General features: G+C 48.5%; 1 protein-coding gene across 6 annotated transcripts in view; it reads left to right on the top strand.

Moving 5' to 3' along the window:
- Nucleotides 1-16354, top strand: part of ABLIM3 (actin binding LIM protein family member 3) — an 89622-nt gene that overhangs the window by 23964 nt on the left and 49304 nt on the right. For all 6 annotated transcript variants that reach the window (XM_030329761.2, XM_030329755.1, XM_030329747.1 and 3 more), the window contains exons 4-5: nucleotides 6149-6332; nucleotides 8386-8498. In XM_030329761.2, coding sequence (XP_030185621.1) covers nucleotides 6149-6332; nucleotides 8386-8498 — 297 coding nt within the window. The remainder of the gene's footprint in view (nucleotides 1-6148; nucleotides 6333-8385; nucleotides 8499-16354) is intronic.

Raw genomic sequence — 16354 nt, 5'->3', positions numbered from 1 at the left:
AGTACAAAATTCATACTCTGACAGTTACAAAATATTTAAAAAGATCTAAATAAATGAAATCTCGTGTTCATGGGTCTGAGGTCTTAATATTGTTAAGATGGCAGTGTTCTTCAGATTGATCTATAGATTTGATGCTATCTTAGCTTACTTAGTATTTATCCCCAACAAAATACCATAGATTGAGTGGCTTAACCAACACAAGTTTGTTGTCTCACTGTTCCAGAGGCTGGAAGTCCAATATCAAGGTGCCAACATGTTGGGTTGTGGTCAGAGCTCCCTTCTTGGACTGCAGACAGCCATCTTCTTACTGTGTCCTCACATGTCGGAAAAAGAGAAGGAAAGCTTGCTGGTGTCTCTTCTAATAACAACACTAATCTCATAATGAGGGTCCCACCCTCATGATCTCACCTAAACCTAATTATCTCATCAATACCCGCTACCCACTGGGAGTTAGGGCTTCAAAAGATAAATTTGGGGGAGGACACTATTCAATTCATAACAAATGCAGTCCCCATAGAAATCCCAGCTGGCTTCTTTAAAGAAATTGACAAGCTGATTGTAAAATTAATATGGAACCGTAGGGGATGTAGAATAGCCAAAGCAAGCCTAAAAAAGAACAAAGCTGGACGACTCAAACTTCCCACTTGTAAAACTTACTACAAAGCAACAAAAAACAAGACATTGTGGTATTAGCACATGGATAGACATATAGATCAATAGAACTGAGAGAGCAGAAATAAGCCATGAGATTTAAGGTCAACTGATTTTCAACAAGGCTATCAGGACAATTCTATAGGGAAAGAACAGTCTGCAACAAATGATGGTAGGAAAACTAGATACACATATGCAAAAAAAAAAAAAAAAAAAATGAAGATAGACCCCCCCTCCTCACACCATACACAAAAATTAGCCCAAAATAAGTCAAAAACCTATAGGTAAGAGCTAAGACTATAAAACCCTTGGGAGAAAATATAAGAGTAAGTCTTTGCAACCCTGAGTTAGGCAAAGACTTCTTGGCTGTGATGATGCGTTCGATGTCATCAAAACGGATGAGTTAGAGGTCATCAAAATTAAACACTTTTGTGCTTCAAAATATACCATCAACCATGTAAAAAGTCAGCCCGCTAAATGGGAGAGGAAATTTGTGAATCTTACATCTGGTAAAGGACTTGTATCTAAACTATATAAGGGATTCTTACAACTTACTAAGAAAAAGACAAATAATCTAAGTTCAGGATGGGCGAAGGATCCGAATACAGGTTTCTCCAAAGAAGTTCTATAAACGTCCAATAAACTCATGGGAAAATGCTCAATGTCATTAGTCATCTGAGAAATGCACATCAAAGCACAAGGAGACACACATCACACCCACTAGGATGGCCATATTCAAAAAGACAGATAATACAAGCGTTGGCAAGAATGCGGAGAAATCAGAACCCTCATCCATTGCTGGCGGGAATGCAAAATGTGTAGCTGCTGTGGAAAAGTCTTGCGGTTTCTCTAGCGGTTTAATGTAGAGTTACCATATGACTTAACAAGGTCAAATTCAGAAGATATGTGCTAAAGAGAAATATATGCCCACACAAAGACTTGTGCATGAAAGTTCATAGCAGTGTTATTCACAAAGTCAAAAATTGGAAACAATTCAAATATCCAGCAACCAATGAATGGGTAAATAAAATGTAGTGCAATATCATTCAGCAATACGAAGGAATGAAATACTGATACATACTCCTACGTGGATGAACCTTGAAAACACAGATGGCCCAGAAACATGTAATAAGATTCTTGGGGCACCTGGGTGACTCAGTCAGTCAAGCATCTGACCCTTGATTTCAGCTCAGGTCATAACCTCACGGTTCATGAGTTCGAGCCCTGCATCGGACTCTGCGCTGACAGGGAGGAGCCTGCTCCGGATTTTCTCTCTCCCCTCCCTCTCTGCCCCTCCCCCTGTCACTCATTCTCTCTCTCTCAAAATAAATACATAAAATTTTTTTAAAAAAGCATAAGATTCCCAGTTTGGTTAATAATCAGGGAGAGGAAATTTAAAATCACAATAAGATGTCATTTTGTAGCTACCATGTTGACTGCCCATTATCAGCTTTCAGTGACGATATCCATCAGTGGAAACTGCTGGTGGGAATGTAAATGGGATAAACTCTTTGGAAAACAGTAAGGCATCACCTTGCAAATACAGGAATTTTCAAAGCAACATTTCAAAACAAAACAAAACTGCAAGGAGCTCAAATGTCCTTCAACAGTAAAGTAGATCAATTATGATGTGGACAAAGGGATACAGCACAGCAGTGAGAATGAAAACTGCAGTTACGTGCATGGATGTGGATGAATCTCAAAAACATAATCCTCCAAGTATGACGCAAGCACAGAAGAATAAATGCCGTATGGTTCCATCAATATAAAGTTCCAAAAAGGCAGAACTAAACAACGCGTTATTTGTGGATACATCAGAGGTGGTAAAAGTGGAAAGAAAAGCAAGGGGAGGACAAACGCACAAATTAGGGACCACATGGGAAGGGGATGCTTCTAGGAGGTGCAAACAGTCTTCCAACGCACTGGTAGTGTTCTATTTCATAACATGGTAGCGGCTACCTTCTTCTTTATACCGTACGTTGGGGCGCCTGGGTGGCTCAGTCGGTTGAGCGTCCGACTTCAGCTCAGGTCATGATCTCACGGTCCGTGAGTTCGAGCCCTGCGTCGGGCTCTGTGCTGACAGCTCAGAGCCTGGAGCCTGCTTCGCATTCTGTGTCTCCCTCTCTCTCTGCCCCTCCCCCTCTCATGCTCTGTCTCTCTCTCTCTCTCTCTCTCTCTCTGTCAAAAATAAATAAACACTAGCAAAATAATAATAATTAAAAAAATAAACTGTACGTGGATATTGACTGTCTTCTGTATGTATAATATATTTCGCAATTTAAATATTTAAATGTTAACTAGATCGCCCTCGGTGGCCCTGCTAATAACACTTTGGTTTTGAAATTCCGTAAAACTCAGTCTCATTTGAAAAGTTGAAAATCAGTGGAATCATATGACAGAATCCTGGGCTCTCGGATCTGGGGTGTGTTCTCAGTTACCGCATAGCCCCTTCATTTCACAAATGAAGCAACGGAGCCCAGAGAGGTGGGGTAACTTTTTCAAAGCCACACAGCCCCTGAGTGGTAGAACAGAAATACAGACGAAGGTCCAGTGACCCACAGAGCAGTACAAACGTGCTGTGACTGTATGCCAGGCCTCTTTCTAGGCATTATATTTATAGTGGACGTTCGTTCCGGATTTTCTCAAAGCAGTGCCAAGTTTTCATATCCTGTCCCACTGTCAAACCAAATGATCTGCTTTTTTTTTTTTTTAAATAGTAGACTTTTTGATTTTTTTGATTCACAGAATAACGACTGCCCCAGGTGTGTTCATTCCACATCAGTTCCATACTGCAGACCCTCTCCAAGGCCTTTCCTGTTATTTGAATGTTGGGCTCTGTTCAACCTCAGATGCATCTGTCGGTGCTGTCCAACTTGTCTTCCGTCCCCGCGTTCCCCACTGGATTTCCAGGAACCCCCCTGAGATCCTTATCAACCTTTGCGTCCTTTCTACCAAAAACTTCCTCCTTCAGCTCCTTGGGGGAAATAGAGGAACTGATTGTTCCAAGTTTTCTGATGGCCTCCTGGTTTTGTCCACTGGGAGAGGTGGCTGTGAGGGTGGAGCTGGCTGGGGAAACAAAGGAGAGAAAAGAAGGAAAAAACAGGAACTGATTCCCATGAGGTCCTAGGCCATGAACTAACTAATTCCACAGCCATGAAGTCAATTGATCCGCCACCTGCACACCCCAGAACGGCCTGTACTCTGGCCTCGCCTGCTCTCGAGGCATTGTTTGATGTGATGAATTTTCACCAAGCCCCGGTGGCAGGTGAACCCTCCCCCCACCAACGCCCACCACTCCCTCCAGCCTCTCTGCAGGCGTGTCTCCAGAGGCTCTACCTCGCACTGAGTTTAAAATGTTTTGGCACCTGGTAAGCCCTTGAGGAAGTTCTCCTTCTAGACTCACAGCCTGTCAGTCAGTGTCAGAAGAAAAGCTCGGGTCCCTTTTTAATCCGGCTTCTTCATTTTGCATCCATGTGAACAGAGACCAAGTTCATGGTCACCCACAGAGTTAGTGGCGGTGACAAAACCAGAGCCCAGATGGTCCAGCTCCCAGACCAACTACATCTCCCACTGTGCTGCACTGTCGCCCTAATGCTGGGACATCTGGGGCTGTCCTCCTCCTCACTCATCCTGGCCCTGGAAGCCTGCAAGGTGAACAAACACTTGCGAAATAGTTCTGCCACGCGCCCGGAAGTCCCTCCTATCTTTAACCTGGCTGCTCTTGCAATGCAACTTTCCCTGTTAACGAGGAGGTCGTGTTTGCTGGGGTAGTATCACCCAGACCAGGCCAGGTCCTCACGATTACAGGCTCAGAATTCCGTCTCCTTGGTTTCCACACCGCTCACCGTGCTTGAGAAAGCTCATTCGTGGTAACAAAGTCCACAGGAAACCTACGTATAAAATCAGAGTGCCTGTTTATTAATGGAAACAAGAGCTGCGATTCTCCGTTGTACTAGTTCTCATTCCCCTGACCAGCTGCGTCTCTCCCAAAGGTCAACTGCATAGAAAGCCAAACTCTCAGACGATCACTCTGAACACTCAGAGCAAGGGGGGTGGTCGTAGGGTGCGAATGGACTCCCTGATGGCCTTCCTTTGATTTCTGGCCAGCCCCTTCCTGGATGGCCACCCTTGCTTTATAGCTGGATCAATACACTCGGCAGTTCTGGTGGCCCTGAGAGCCATTCGATCTCCTGGAAGAGGCTTTGCCTCTTTCTGCTCTTCTCATTAGGTGTTGATTTCATAACTCAACCCTCAGAGGGAAATCTCATTTCCCATGTTTCTAAGTCCCTCGGGGGAAGGGAGTCCCACATGGGTTGAGTCGTTCGAGCACCTATAATTAAATCCACCTGCTCTATCTATTATCGGTCCTACACATCTTCATATTGTCCGCAAGGAAATCCCACAAGACCTTATGAAATCATATTGCCTGTCTATTCAAAAGCTATCAGTGCAATTGGTCACTTTTGCAAATAGGTGATGGGACATCATTATAACCTTCTCTCGTCTTTTGTATATGGTGGAGAGTTTCAAAATAATTTTTTTAATGTTTTTAAAAAACTATCCGTGGCTTCTCAATATCCCACAAAGGCTAAACTTCTTAAGCTAGACTCAGGCCCTCTTCCAACCGTCAATATTTTCCTTTATTACTATTCTCCGTTCCCTAAAAACACTACCCCAACCCCCGCCCCACCACCACACGAATATCACTTGCAACTTCTACTTATGTGCTGTGGCTCATCCTGCCTTCAGAGTTCAGCCCAGCTGCTGCCTCCTCCAAGAAGCCAACCATGATCCCTCCCCAATGACATTGCTCCCTTTTCCTCCCCACTAACAGCACTTGCTGCCTGCACCAGCCCATGGCCTATCGCCCGTGACGTGTGTTCCATAAGGTCGTCTTTTGGCATACATTAGTAGCTCATTAGTACAGTTCGGGGATCGTGTTTTATCATTCCTGCCCGGGGAACAGACCAACTCATTATGTGTGTGGTGAGAGCAGGTTATAAACTTCAAATCATCCGTCCCATTGCCATTCTAAGTTGTCTTCACCTAGCACAGACTCCAGCCCATAGAAAGCACCCAGAGGAACTTTAACTGAATGATTCTTCTCAAATTCATAATACCACCGGTATGGCATTGCGTGAGCCACGGCAGCCCTAAACTTTCATCCATGTATTGAGAGGGCTGTCCATCAGTGGTCTCAGGGCGCATCAGAAGCAGCCGGGGAGTATGCTAACACTCAAACTCCTGGACCTTAGCCCCAGCGAGCCCGATTCAGGCCCAGGCGTCTGCACCTAAAGGAGCCGGCCAGGCTCCCGATTCTGACGCAAGTGGTCTTTGGGATATACTTTCAGAAACGCTAGCCCCGTGAGGTCCAATCTGCCACCATTTTCTGGCCACATGACCACATCAGACACCAGCCTTGTCCCCAGTGAGAACCTCACACTTGCAGACCTTCCTGGACTCAGCCTGCCCTTGTCTCTCTGTTTGTTGCCCCCAGTGTGTGGCTGCGGCCTGGCCCAGTCGGGCTTCTTCTTCAAGAACCAAGAGTACATCTGCACTCAGGACTACCAGCAACTCTACGGCACCCGCTGCGACAGCTGCCGGGACTTCATCACCGGGGAGGTCATCTCTGCCCTGGGCCGCACCTACCACCCCAAGTGCTTCGTGTGCAGCTTGTGCAGGTGAGCAGGTGGCCGGCAGAGGGCGGGACCCTCTGCCCGAGCGCCCTGGCAGTTCTGGGGCTCCCAGGGCTGTATGCCAGACACTCGGATTTTTAAGATCTCACGGGTGGAACGATCTGACAGGCCAGTGGTTTGCAAACCCCCTTTTTTTTTCAGTTTTTCTTTTAATGCTTATTTATTTTTGAGACAGAGACAGAGCATGAGCAGGGGAGGGGCAGAGAGAGAGGGAGACACAGAATCTGAAGCAGGCTCCGGGCTCTGAGCTGTCAGCACAGAGCCCGATGCGGGGCTCGAACTCACAGACTGTGAGATTATGACCTGAGCCGAAGTCGGACGCTCAACCGACTGAGCCACCCAGGTGCCCCTAGTTTGCAAACCTTTTAGCAGCTGAATCCAATCTGTCAAATATGATCTAATACAAAACACTAGTTTGTCCGGCGGTCAAGACAAGAGTAAGGATCCAGGCCTCCACACTCAGCCTCCCACTTCCCATCAGAAGTCCTCAAAGGAGCCGCTGACTACCCTGGCCTCTCACAACCCATTTTGGGAACCAGGCACCTGGGCCAGCTCCCACACCTTCAGCCACATGTGGTTCAGAGATACCCGTTTGTAGCCTTCCTCTGTGACCCTGGAAAGTGATCCGACCTCTGTGAGCCTCAGCTTCTTCATCAGTAAAATGGGCCTCAAAACCACCCCAACCTCAGTGGGTTTTCCTGAAGATATAAATGAGTTGGTGCTTGCAGAGACCACAGCTCAGGACATAATTGGGTCTCCTTTTGCTATCCTTGTCATCATCGTATAATAAGCACCTAGCCTCTCAGGCTACCTGGTAGATGATGGAAACCTCCCCCCACCCCCATGCCCTGAATCCCCAGTCACTTGTTAACTTAGCAGATGTACATTAAGGGTCCATTGTATGCCAAGCACCACATTAAAGAGATGAGAAACCTAAAGGAAACCTCAGCCCTGCCCACAAATACATTAAAATTTAATGGACTGCTCTGATTAAGTCATAAGTAGAAACAGGGTTTGGAAGAAATATATGCATTTTTTAATCAGGAAGGGAATTTATAGATTAATTATTCTCCCCATGAAATAACTACCTGTTGGTTAGAGTTCCCAGCTGAGACTAATGACACAGCGTATAAGCAAATAAAATCACCCAGCGGAATTCATTCATTCAGTCGTCCGTGTCTTAAAACCTGGGCTCTGGGGCCCAGACTCCCAGCCCCATTGGAGGTTAGCACAGTAGGGTCCATATGGTATAAACTGAAGTTTCTGTCGGGCCCCATACGGATATAGTGCCTCGTCCTTTGCCGCAAGTCAGTGCCTGGGCCAAGATGAGAACACAGCTCCCCCACGTCACCCCGGCGCTCCTTCCCTTGTCCCACGTTGCTCACGCAAGGGCGGTGGAGCCACTGGAAGCCTGTGTCCGGGGCTGTGCCCAGAGCCTGTGTCCCAGACTCTGTGCTCAAGCGCAGCTGAACAATGGGGTTAATGCTGCCAGGGACTCTGTGCACAGTTTATATTTGGTTAGGGAGGCAGGACGTGTACAAGCTGGAGACCTTTGAACCCTGGAACCCAAACGGCACAAACGCGGAGGAGAGGAAGAGGGCATCTGGGCGCTTCTCAACCTCCCGGGTAGTGAAAGGAAGAGATCTAGGTGAATGGAGGAGCTGGATGGCTTCTTCTTGACATAGGGGGATAGGTGAGGTTGGGGTGGAAAAAGTCCTTCCAGGAAGAAGGGACCACTCGAGGAGGAATTGTTAGCCAGTTCGTTTACAGATGAGAAGTGTAAGCTCAACTAAGTGTCATGATTTGCCCGGTGTTAAAGTCATGTAAATGGCCCCAGTGGGCCTCCAGTTCCGGTCCTGGCCCCAACTGAGCAGTTCAGTCAGCCTGGTGCTGTGAACAGCCCTTGAATTTACCTGGTATAACGTAAGGCAGGCTGTGTGCGGTACCGAGCTGCGAGCCCATGCGCTGTCAGCTCACCAATAGACGTGGAATCCCTCCAGAGGAGAGGTGTTGAATTTCTCTTTCATGTCCCTTGCAGGAAGCCTTTCCCCATTGGAGACAAGGTGACCTTCAGCGGGAAGGAATGCGTGTGTCAGACATGCTCCCAGTCCATGACCAGCAGTAGGCCCATCAAGATCCGCGGACCGAGCCGTGAGTCCTCCCCCGGGGCACCTCCCTGTCCCCCGGCCGTGAATCCTAGGGCTCCCTGTCCCGGCTCCGTCACCGGCTCCTGCGGTCCCGGAGGGAAGTGGGGGAGGTTTCCACCCTGGAGGACTCCTGAAGCATGACCCAGTTGGCACCCTGCCCGGACTCACAAGCTTCCTTAAGCAGAAATGCAGGGAAGGCAGGCTGCTGATGCTAAACCATGACAGCCTGTATCATGTTTGGCCACTTGGGTGGGGCTCTTCTGGGATGAGCTGGGCTCCTGATCTCCTCCCTCCTCTGGACCCACATTCCCCGGGGGTACCTTAACAGGGCTGATGAAGCTACCAGTGGTTCTCAATTTTCACAAACTCTACTAAAAAGTATACACAGACACGTCTTTAAGGGGAGAAATATGGGAGCGAACCACCAGGGCTGTGCTAGTGTCTCTTAGGGAGTGTCCAGGGGACCACTGCGTCAGCTTCACTGCGTGACTAGTAAACATGCAGATTTTTAGGCCCGCTTCGGGCTCCTAAGAAGGGAACCCAGAAACCCGCAGCCTTAATAAGCTTCCTGGGCGAGGTGCTTGCTGCTCCTAAGACTGAGAACCACCGTTCGAGATGAGGAGCATCGGCCACACCAGAGCAAATGTTGTGTCTCGTCCCCAAACCATAGATCTGGGGGGAAACTGAGGTTCAAGAGTGTACCTTGGAACACTCATTCAAATGTGTGGAGCATCCATCCCACCCAAGTATGTCTAGTGGTAAGATGTCTGAATCACGGTTCCCACACGCCCTTGTCAGGCTGCTGATGGCAGGTGCCCACACACACACACGGGCCTGGCCCCAGGGTCTACGGTAAGCCACGCTAGGCTCCGGTGTTCTTACGTTACATGACGCTCCCCCTGGCCTCCCCAGCAGAATCAATGAAAACCCATTAGCCTCCTGTGCGGCATCACCGTGTGGGTGCGGGCACCGACAGAGTCAGCATGGCGGGGCTGCGTCCCCCTGCGGGGGTGAGCACGAAACCACCGAGTCGGCAGGCCTCAGCCCCTAGGGGTTCCATGAGAGATTGCCCGGTGCCGTATGCTGGGGAGAAAGACAATGGGAAGGCTCCCTCCCTCGCCCTTCCTTCCCCTAGACCTAATTGGATCTGCTCACAGACTATGCAGAGAGCACTTCCTTCAGCGTCCCCGTTGACGTTCATGAACAGTTCGCTGGTCTGAGCAGGTTTCCGTCTCAAGGTGGCTGAGCACACATGCTGCTGTCTTTTATAATTCCTTGAAAGCATCGTGAAGAATGACAGCAAGGCTGGGAGTGCTGGGGTGCAGGACCACGGCCCTGTGACCGATGCTGCAGAGGCGCCCAGAGACCAGCAGACCACGTGTCAGGCCGTAGAGAGAGGCAGGCTGGAGCCAGCAGCCTGCCAACCCTCTGTGTGAAGCACAACAGATACGCAGCCTTGCTGGGGCTCTGTTTCCCCAGCTTTATGGAAAGCAGATATATTAGTATCCAGGAGGCAGACTAACATACATCATAGTGTGTAAAATGCTCTCTAAATATAAAGTGAGGGATGCTGCCGACTTGGAGATTTAATCTGGAAAGCACGCCGAAGAGAGAATATGATCCCTGGGTGTGTTGTTTCTCATGGCTTGTGCTGCATTATGCATTTCTGCGTGCATCAGGGACCTCGAAGAGGTGGGAGACTTCCTTGGCTGCGTGTGGGAATCCTGTATGTGAGCGTGTCCTTGAGGAGAGGCTGCTAAATGTCTCCACCATAATTCTCCCAAGTCCAAAGGCAGAGGGGGGTGAAGAAGAGTGAATAATGGGAAGCAGGTGAGCACATGAGCATCTCCAGGGGGAGCACGCAGGATCCTGGCTGGTCTGGTTGCTCACGAAGTAAAGACATCAGTGTGTGGATCTACAGGGCATATGTTCCACAGAAGTGTTTTCTCCCCAAAGGTGGTCACTCTCCATGCCGCATGTAACCAGAGGGGATGTTGGAAGATCTGCTAAGTTCCCGAAGGATAGAGGAAACCAAAACCAGATTCAAGAGAGGGCTAAGATGAAGAGCCTATCATAGAAAAGGAAAAAGAATGAGGAAATACGTGGTGTATTTTCGATCTGCAGGAGTGTGACATTTATCCCTGGAAGGTGAATAAAGACATTCTGCAAAAGCAAGAATAATGTCTACTCAAAAGAGATCAAGAATACTCAGGAACTATCAAGATAAAAGAAGTATATTACTTTTTACAAGAGGAAGTTTTTCCTCATCATCTTCACTGAGAGGAATTGGCAGTAGTTGCAACATCACTATCACCATCACAACTGTCACCACCATCGCTGTCAACACCATCACCACCACCACCACCACCACCACCTTCACCACCAACACCATCACTACCAACACCACCATCACCACCACTGCCATCACCATCATCACTACCAACACCACAAATACCACCACCACCACCATCACCACCACCACCATCACTACCAACACCACCATCACCACCACTGCCATCACCACCACAACCGTCACCACCATGGCCATCACCACCACCACCAACAACAACACCAACACCAACACCAGTACCACCACCAACACCACCAGCACCAGCACCACCACCACCAACACCAGATCACCACCAACACCAACACCACCATCACCACCACTGCCATCACTACCACCAACAACACCACCACCACCACCACCACCATCACCATCACCACCAACACCAACACCATCACCACCACCACCAACAATAACAACACCATCATCACCACCACCACCATCACTACCAATACCACCAATACCACCAACACCACTACCACCACCACCACCACCACCACCATCACCACCACCACCAACACCATTTCCACCACCAACACCAACACCAACACCACCATCACCACCAACACCACCACCAACACCATCGCCACCACCAACAACACCATCGCCACCACCAACAACAACACCAGTACCACCACCAACACCGCCATCACCAGCACCAGCACCACCAACACCAACACCAGATCACCACCAACACCAACACCACCATCACCACCACCACCATCACCACCACTGCCATCACTACCAACACCACCATCACCAACACCACCATCACCACCACCACCACCACCGCCATCACCATCACCACCACCACCACCATTGCCACCAACAACAACACCAACACCACCACCACCATCACCACCACCACCATCACTACCAACACCACCACTGCCATCACGACCACCACCACCATCACCACCACTGCCATCACTACCAACACCACCATCACCACCACCACCATCACCACCACCAACAACAACACCATCACCAACACCATCGCCACCACCACCAACACCAACAGCACCATCACCACCAACACCAATACCACCACCTCTACCACCACCACCACCATCACCACCACTACCAACACCACCACCACCAATACCACCACCACTGTCACCACCGCCGCCATCACCACCACCACTATCACTACCAATACCACCACCACCACCAGCAATACCACCATCACCATCGTCACCACTGCTAAACCACAGATAACATCGATTGGCTGTTATTATTGTCAGGCAATGCACTAAGTTTTCTATACATAATATCTCATTTAATCATTATAGCTCTACAAGGAAGAGAAGAATAATTTTTTACAGATGAGAACACTGAGACCCACAGAGCGTAAAGAGCATAAATGACTTGCCCAAAGTCACACAAATAGTAGCTAATGAAACTGGAATGTGCCCAGGCGGTCTGGCCCTGGGGCCTATTCCCTTCACACCCTATACCAGAGACATGACTTGCTAGTTGGGAAGGGTCCTGTCTTCCTGGATTAGTTGTCTACGACAAGGAAGGGACTCACAAAACCCACTCATTTTTGCTGATCTAAATGGAATGTATGACACAGTCAAGAAAAACTAAAAATGGCTGTCTGGAGTCTTTAGACACCTCCACAAACTAAAGGATTTGGGGGAACAGGTGGTGGCATCATCCTTTCTGCCAGCCGAAGGCTGTAATTTTGGAAAAGAGGGGAGCAGATGAGGAGTGGACAGCTGGCTGTGCAGCAACCAACTCAGGGCAGGGTGTAGTTTTCCTGACCCTGCTTATTATACGAGACTCATGGGCTCCTGGGTGGATGCCTGAGGCTCCACCAGCGGTCAAGGGTGAAAGGAGGAAGAAGAGAGAAAAAGCTCCCGATCAACCTGAGGCCAGTACAATGAAGGACCAGCAGGATCACACGGAAAGAAAATCCACATGGAGAAGGCATCTCAGAATCCCCAGGAGGAGTCAACAGGCCTTCCCTGCAAGAGGAACGTTCTTCTGGCCTCAGATCAGAGACTGGATAGTGCCCGGAACGTGGGCTAGAAACACGAGAACGTGAAACAAGAATGACGGTGACCATTTATTGACCACACGTGTTGCGTCCTCCCAGGCCTGATTATGGTGCATCCCCGCACTAGTGTTGTAAGGAAGAGATTCAGGTAAAGAAGCAGGGGCTTAGCGGTCGCACAACTGGTAAGTGAGGGAGCTGGGATCCTGCCCTCGGCCAGCGTCTCACCATTCACTCTGTCCTCCCGGCCCAGCCTCTAACCACTACACCGTACCGAGTCCTGAATTTGAACTCAGGCTGCTAATTCTATCCCAGGTGTGCCATTGCAACTTACGGAGATAGGACTCATTGCTAGAATGTGGCCACGAGAGGATGCAGCTATTCAGACAAGACGTATCAGAGAGGTCGGGAATTGTGTGATTGGCCACAATAGACCTCGCTCCATGGAGTCCACAGGGGAATCTGATCAGTGGATGACCACATCCAGCAAGGAAAAGTGAAGCGAGAGGAGTGAAGGAGAGGAGGGAAACTGTAATTGTCTTGAAATATTTAAAGGAGGGGCGCCTGGGTGGCTCAGTTGGTTAAGCGTCCAACTCTTGGTTTTGGCTCAGGTCATCATCTCACAGTTCATGAGTTTGAACCCGGCATCGGGCTCTGCAATGACGGTGTGGAGCCTGCCTGGGATTTTCTCTCTTCTCCTCTCTCTGCCCCTTCCCTGCTTGCTCTCCTTCCCTCTCTCTCTCAAAATAAATAAACTTTAAATAAATATATTTATATATTTAAATAAATAAATAAATATTTATTTATTTATTTATATGTTACATAAAAAATAAATATATATATAAATAAATGTATATATATTTATATATATATATATTTAAAGGAAATGTCAGGTGGCAAAAGAGTTAGGTTATTCTTACTGCATAAAATAAGGGGCTTCACAAGGAGTCTAGTCTCAGTCTCCATAAAAAGAAGGCAGTCGTGACGAGAAATGACAAGTGTCGACGAGAGTATGGAGAAAAAGGGGCCCCTGTGCACTGTAGGTGAGAATGTGGACTGATGCAATCCCTGTGGAAAACAGAACAGAGGTTCCTCAAAAAATTAAAAATTGGGGCACCTGGGTGGCTCAGTTGGTTAAGCGTCTGACTCTTAGTCTCAGCTCAGGTCAGGATCTCACGGTTCATGAGTTTGAGCACCACATTGACCTCTGTGCTGACAGTGTGGAGTCTGCTTGGGATTTGCTGATTCCCTCCCTCTGCCCCTCCCCTGCTTGCTCTCTCTCTCTCTCTCTCAAAATAAATAAACTTAAAAAAAATTTTTTTTTAATTAAATATGGAACTTCCCTAGGATCCAGTAATTCCCCTGCTGGGTATTTTCCTAAAGGAAACAAAATTACTAATTTAAAAAGATACACGCACCCCGATGTGTATTGCAGCATTATTTACAATGGCCAAGATATGGAAGCAACCCAAGTGCCCATCGACCGATGAATGGATAAAGAAGATGTGGCATATATATATATATATATATATATATATATACATACATACCGTGGAGTATTACTCAGCCACAAAAAAGGAATGGAATGTTGCCGTTTGCAACAACATGGATGGACCTAGAGGACATTATGCTACATGAAATAAGTCAGAGAAAGACAAATACTGGATGATTTCACTTATACCTAGGGTCTAAAAACCAAAACAAATGAATAAAAAAGCAAAAAAGCAGAAACAGACCCATAAATACAGAGAACAAGCTGATGCTTGACGGAGGGGCGGGGAAGAGGGGATGGGCAAACATGGGTGACCAGGAGTAGGGGTTACTGGCTTCCACTTATGGAATGAGTGAGTCCTGGGGATAAAAGGCACAGCATAGGGAATGTAGTGAATGGCGTTGTAACAGCGTTGTACGGTGACGGATAGCGGCTACACTTGTGGTCTCATAGCACCAGGTAGGGAGTTGGTGAATCGCTGTGTTGTATACCTGAGGCTAATGTAACATCGTGTGCCAATGATACTTCAGTAGAAAAAAAATCAGATACGAAATAAAAAGGGAAGTAACAAAAGAAAACACGAATAAACCTTTACGTGATACGTATTTTTAAAAATCAAAATCGGAAAAATAAAGAAAGCAGGCCTGACAGTTTTGCCTGTCCAAAGGCAAAGTAGGCTTCCGCAGAGGGGGTGAGCTTCCCATCGCTGGAGGCAACTAAGCAGAGGACGGTACCCACCTGTCAAGAATGCTGTAGATTCCTGCGTTAGGTGGGACTGTGACCGACTGCTCTGTGAATTCTGAGCCCCTGTGGAATTATGTAACCCTATCACGGAGGCCCACAGAGACGCGAGTTCGGTATTTGACCCCTGAGCCCCCAGGTTCTTCTGTGCTGAGCACGGGCAAGTCACTTGTATGAAGTCATCTCTAGATGATTACATTCCAACATCTATAATTATTGGGATACAAGTGGGTAGACTTATTCCAGGCGTAAAGGCAGGAAAAGAGATCTCAAAACATTCTCCCAGTCCCCAGAAGCAGTTTGCAATCAGAGACCCTCCTGCCCCTAGTCCGTGCTAAGGATGTCGGAAAGGCTGTAGGTAGCCGAGAGCTCAGAACTGTGGGGGCTGCCTCCTACAGGCATGTCATCAGGGCCCAGTCCCTCCCCACAGTTAGCCGGGCGCACCCCCTTCCTAGACAGGCAGACACATCATCTTCTCTCCCAGGACCTGCTCCCAGCTGGACTTGAGGGTTTCCAGCCAGCCTCTCCCAACTTGATGTGCAGCTTCTCTCCTCCCCACGGCTCCAAAGTATGCATCTGTCTTGTGGCGCCAGTAGGGAGGCTTGTCCTCTGGTAAACTTTGTCCCATGACCCTTTCCTCCTCCAGAATGGGACATCCGGTCGGGTAGGCTGATTTCCCAGCATCTCCCAAGTACCTCGGACGCTGGCTCCATTTCCTGCCCCGCCCCCACATTCTGTGGCCCTGATGCCCATTCCAGGGGAATCAGGATAGAGAGTGAGGGCACCGCTCCGGTTTGGGACAGTCCTATCACGTTCTTTAATCCTTGGAGCGGAAAATGTTTGGCATATAAGTATGTTGGAGTGGGGCCAGTCATGGTAAATTCTGTCCTTTTCTTGGGTACCGTGTGAGGTCCGCTCCTTCGTGCGTGTTCAGCAAATATGATTTGAGTGCCTACTATGTGCCCAGCACAGCACTAGGCAAGAGAATAGATTTAAGCACAAAACAGAGATGGGGTCCTTGCCCTTGAGCACACAGCCTCAGGGTGGGGAAAATTAGCCACTAAGCTTATCCCTGGAGCGGTGCGTCTCAGACGTTAGTGTGCTTGGAGATCTAGGTCAAATTCAGTAGGTCTGGGTGGGTCTGAGAGGATGCACACCTGTAAGCTCCCAGGTGATGCTGATGCCGAGGGTCCCCCAGGTCACGGAGAGCAGCCTGCGTAGTTACCTGCTTGAGGGCAGGCGGGAAGCAGGGCAGGCTCCGTCTGGTTTTGGATGCACAGT

The sequence above is a fragment of the Lynx canadensis genome, chromosome A1, assembly GCF_007474595.2.
Source record: "Lynx canadensis isolate LIC74 chromosome A1, mLynCan4.pri.v2, whole genome shotgun sequence".
NCBI lineage: Eukaryota > Metazoa > Chordata > Mammalia > Carnivora > Felidae > Lynx > Lynx canadensis.
The sequence above is the reverse complement of the archived record's forward strand: the minus strand, read 5'-3'. Positions and strand labels throughout refer to the sequence as shown.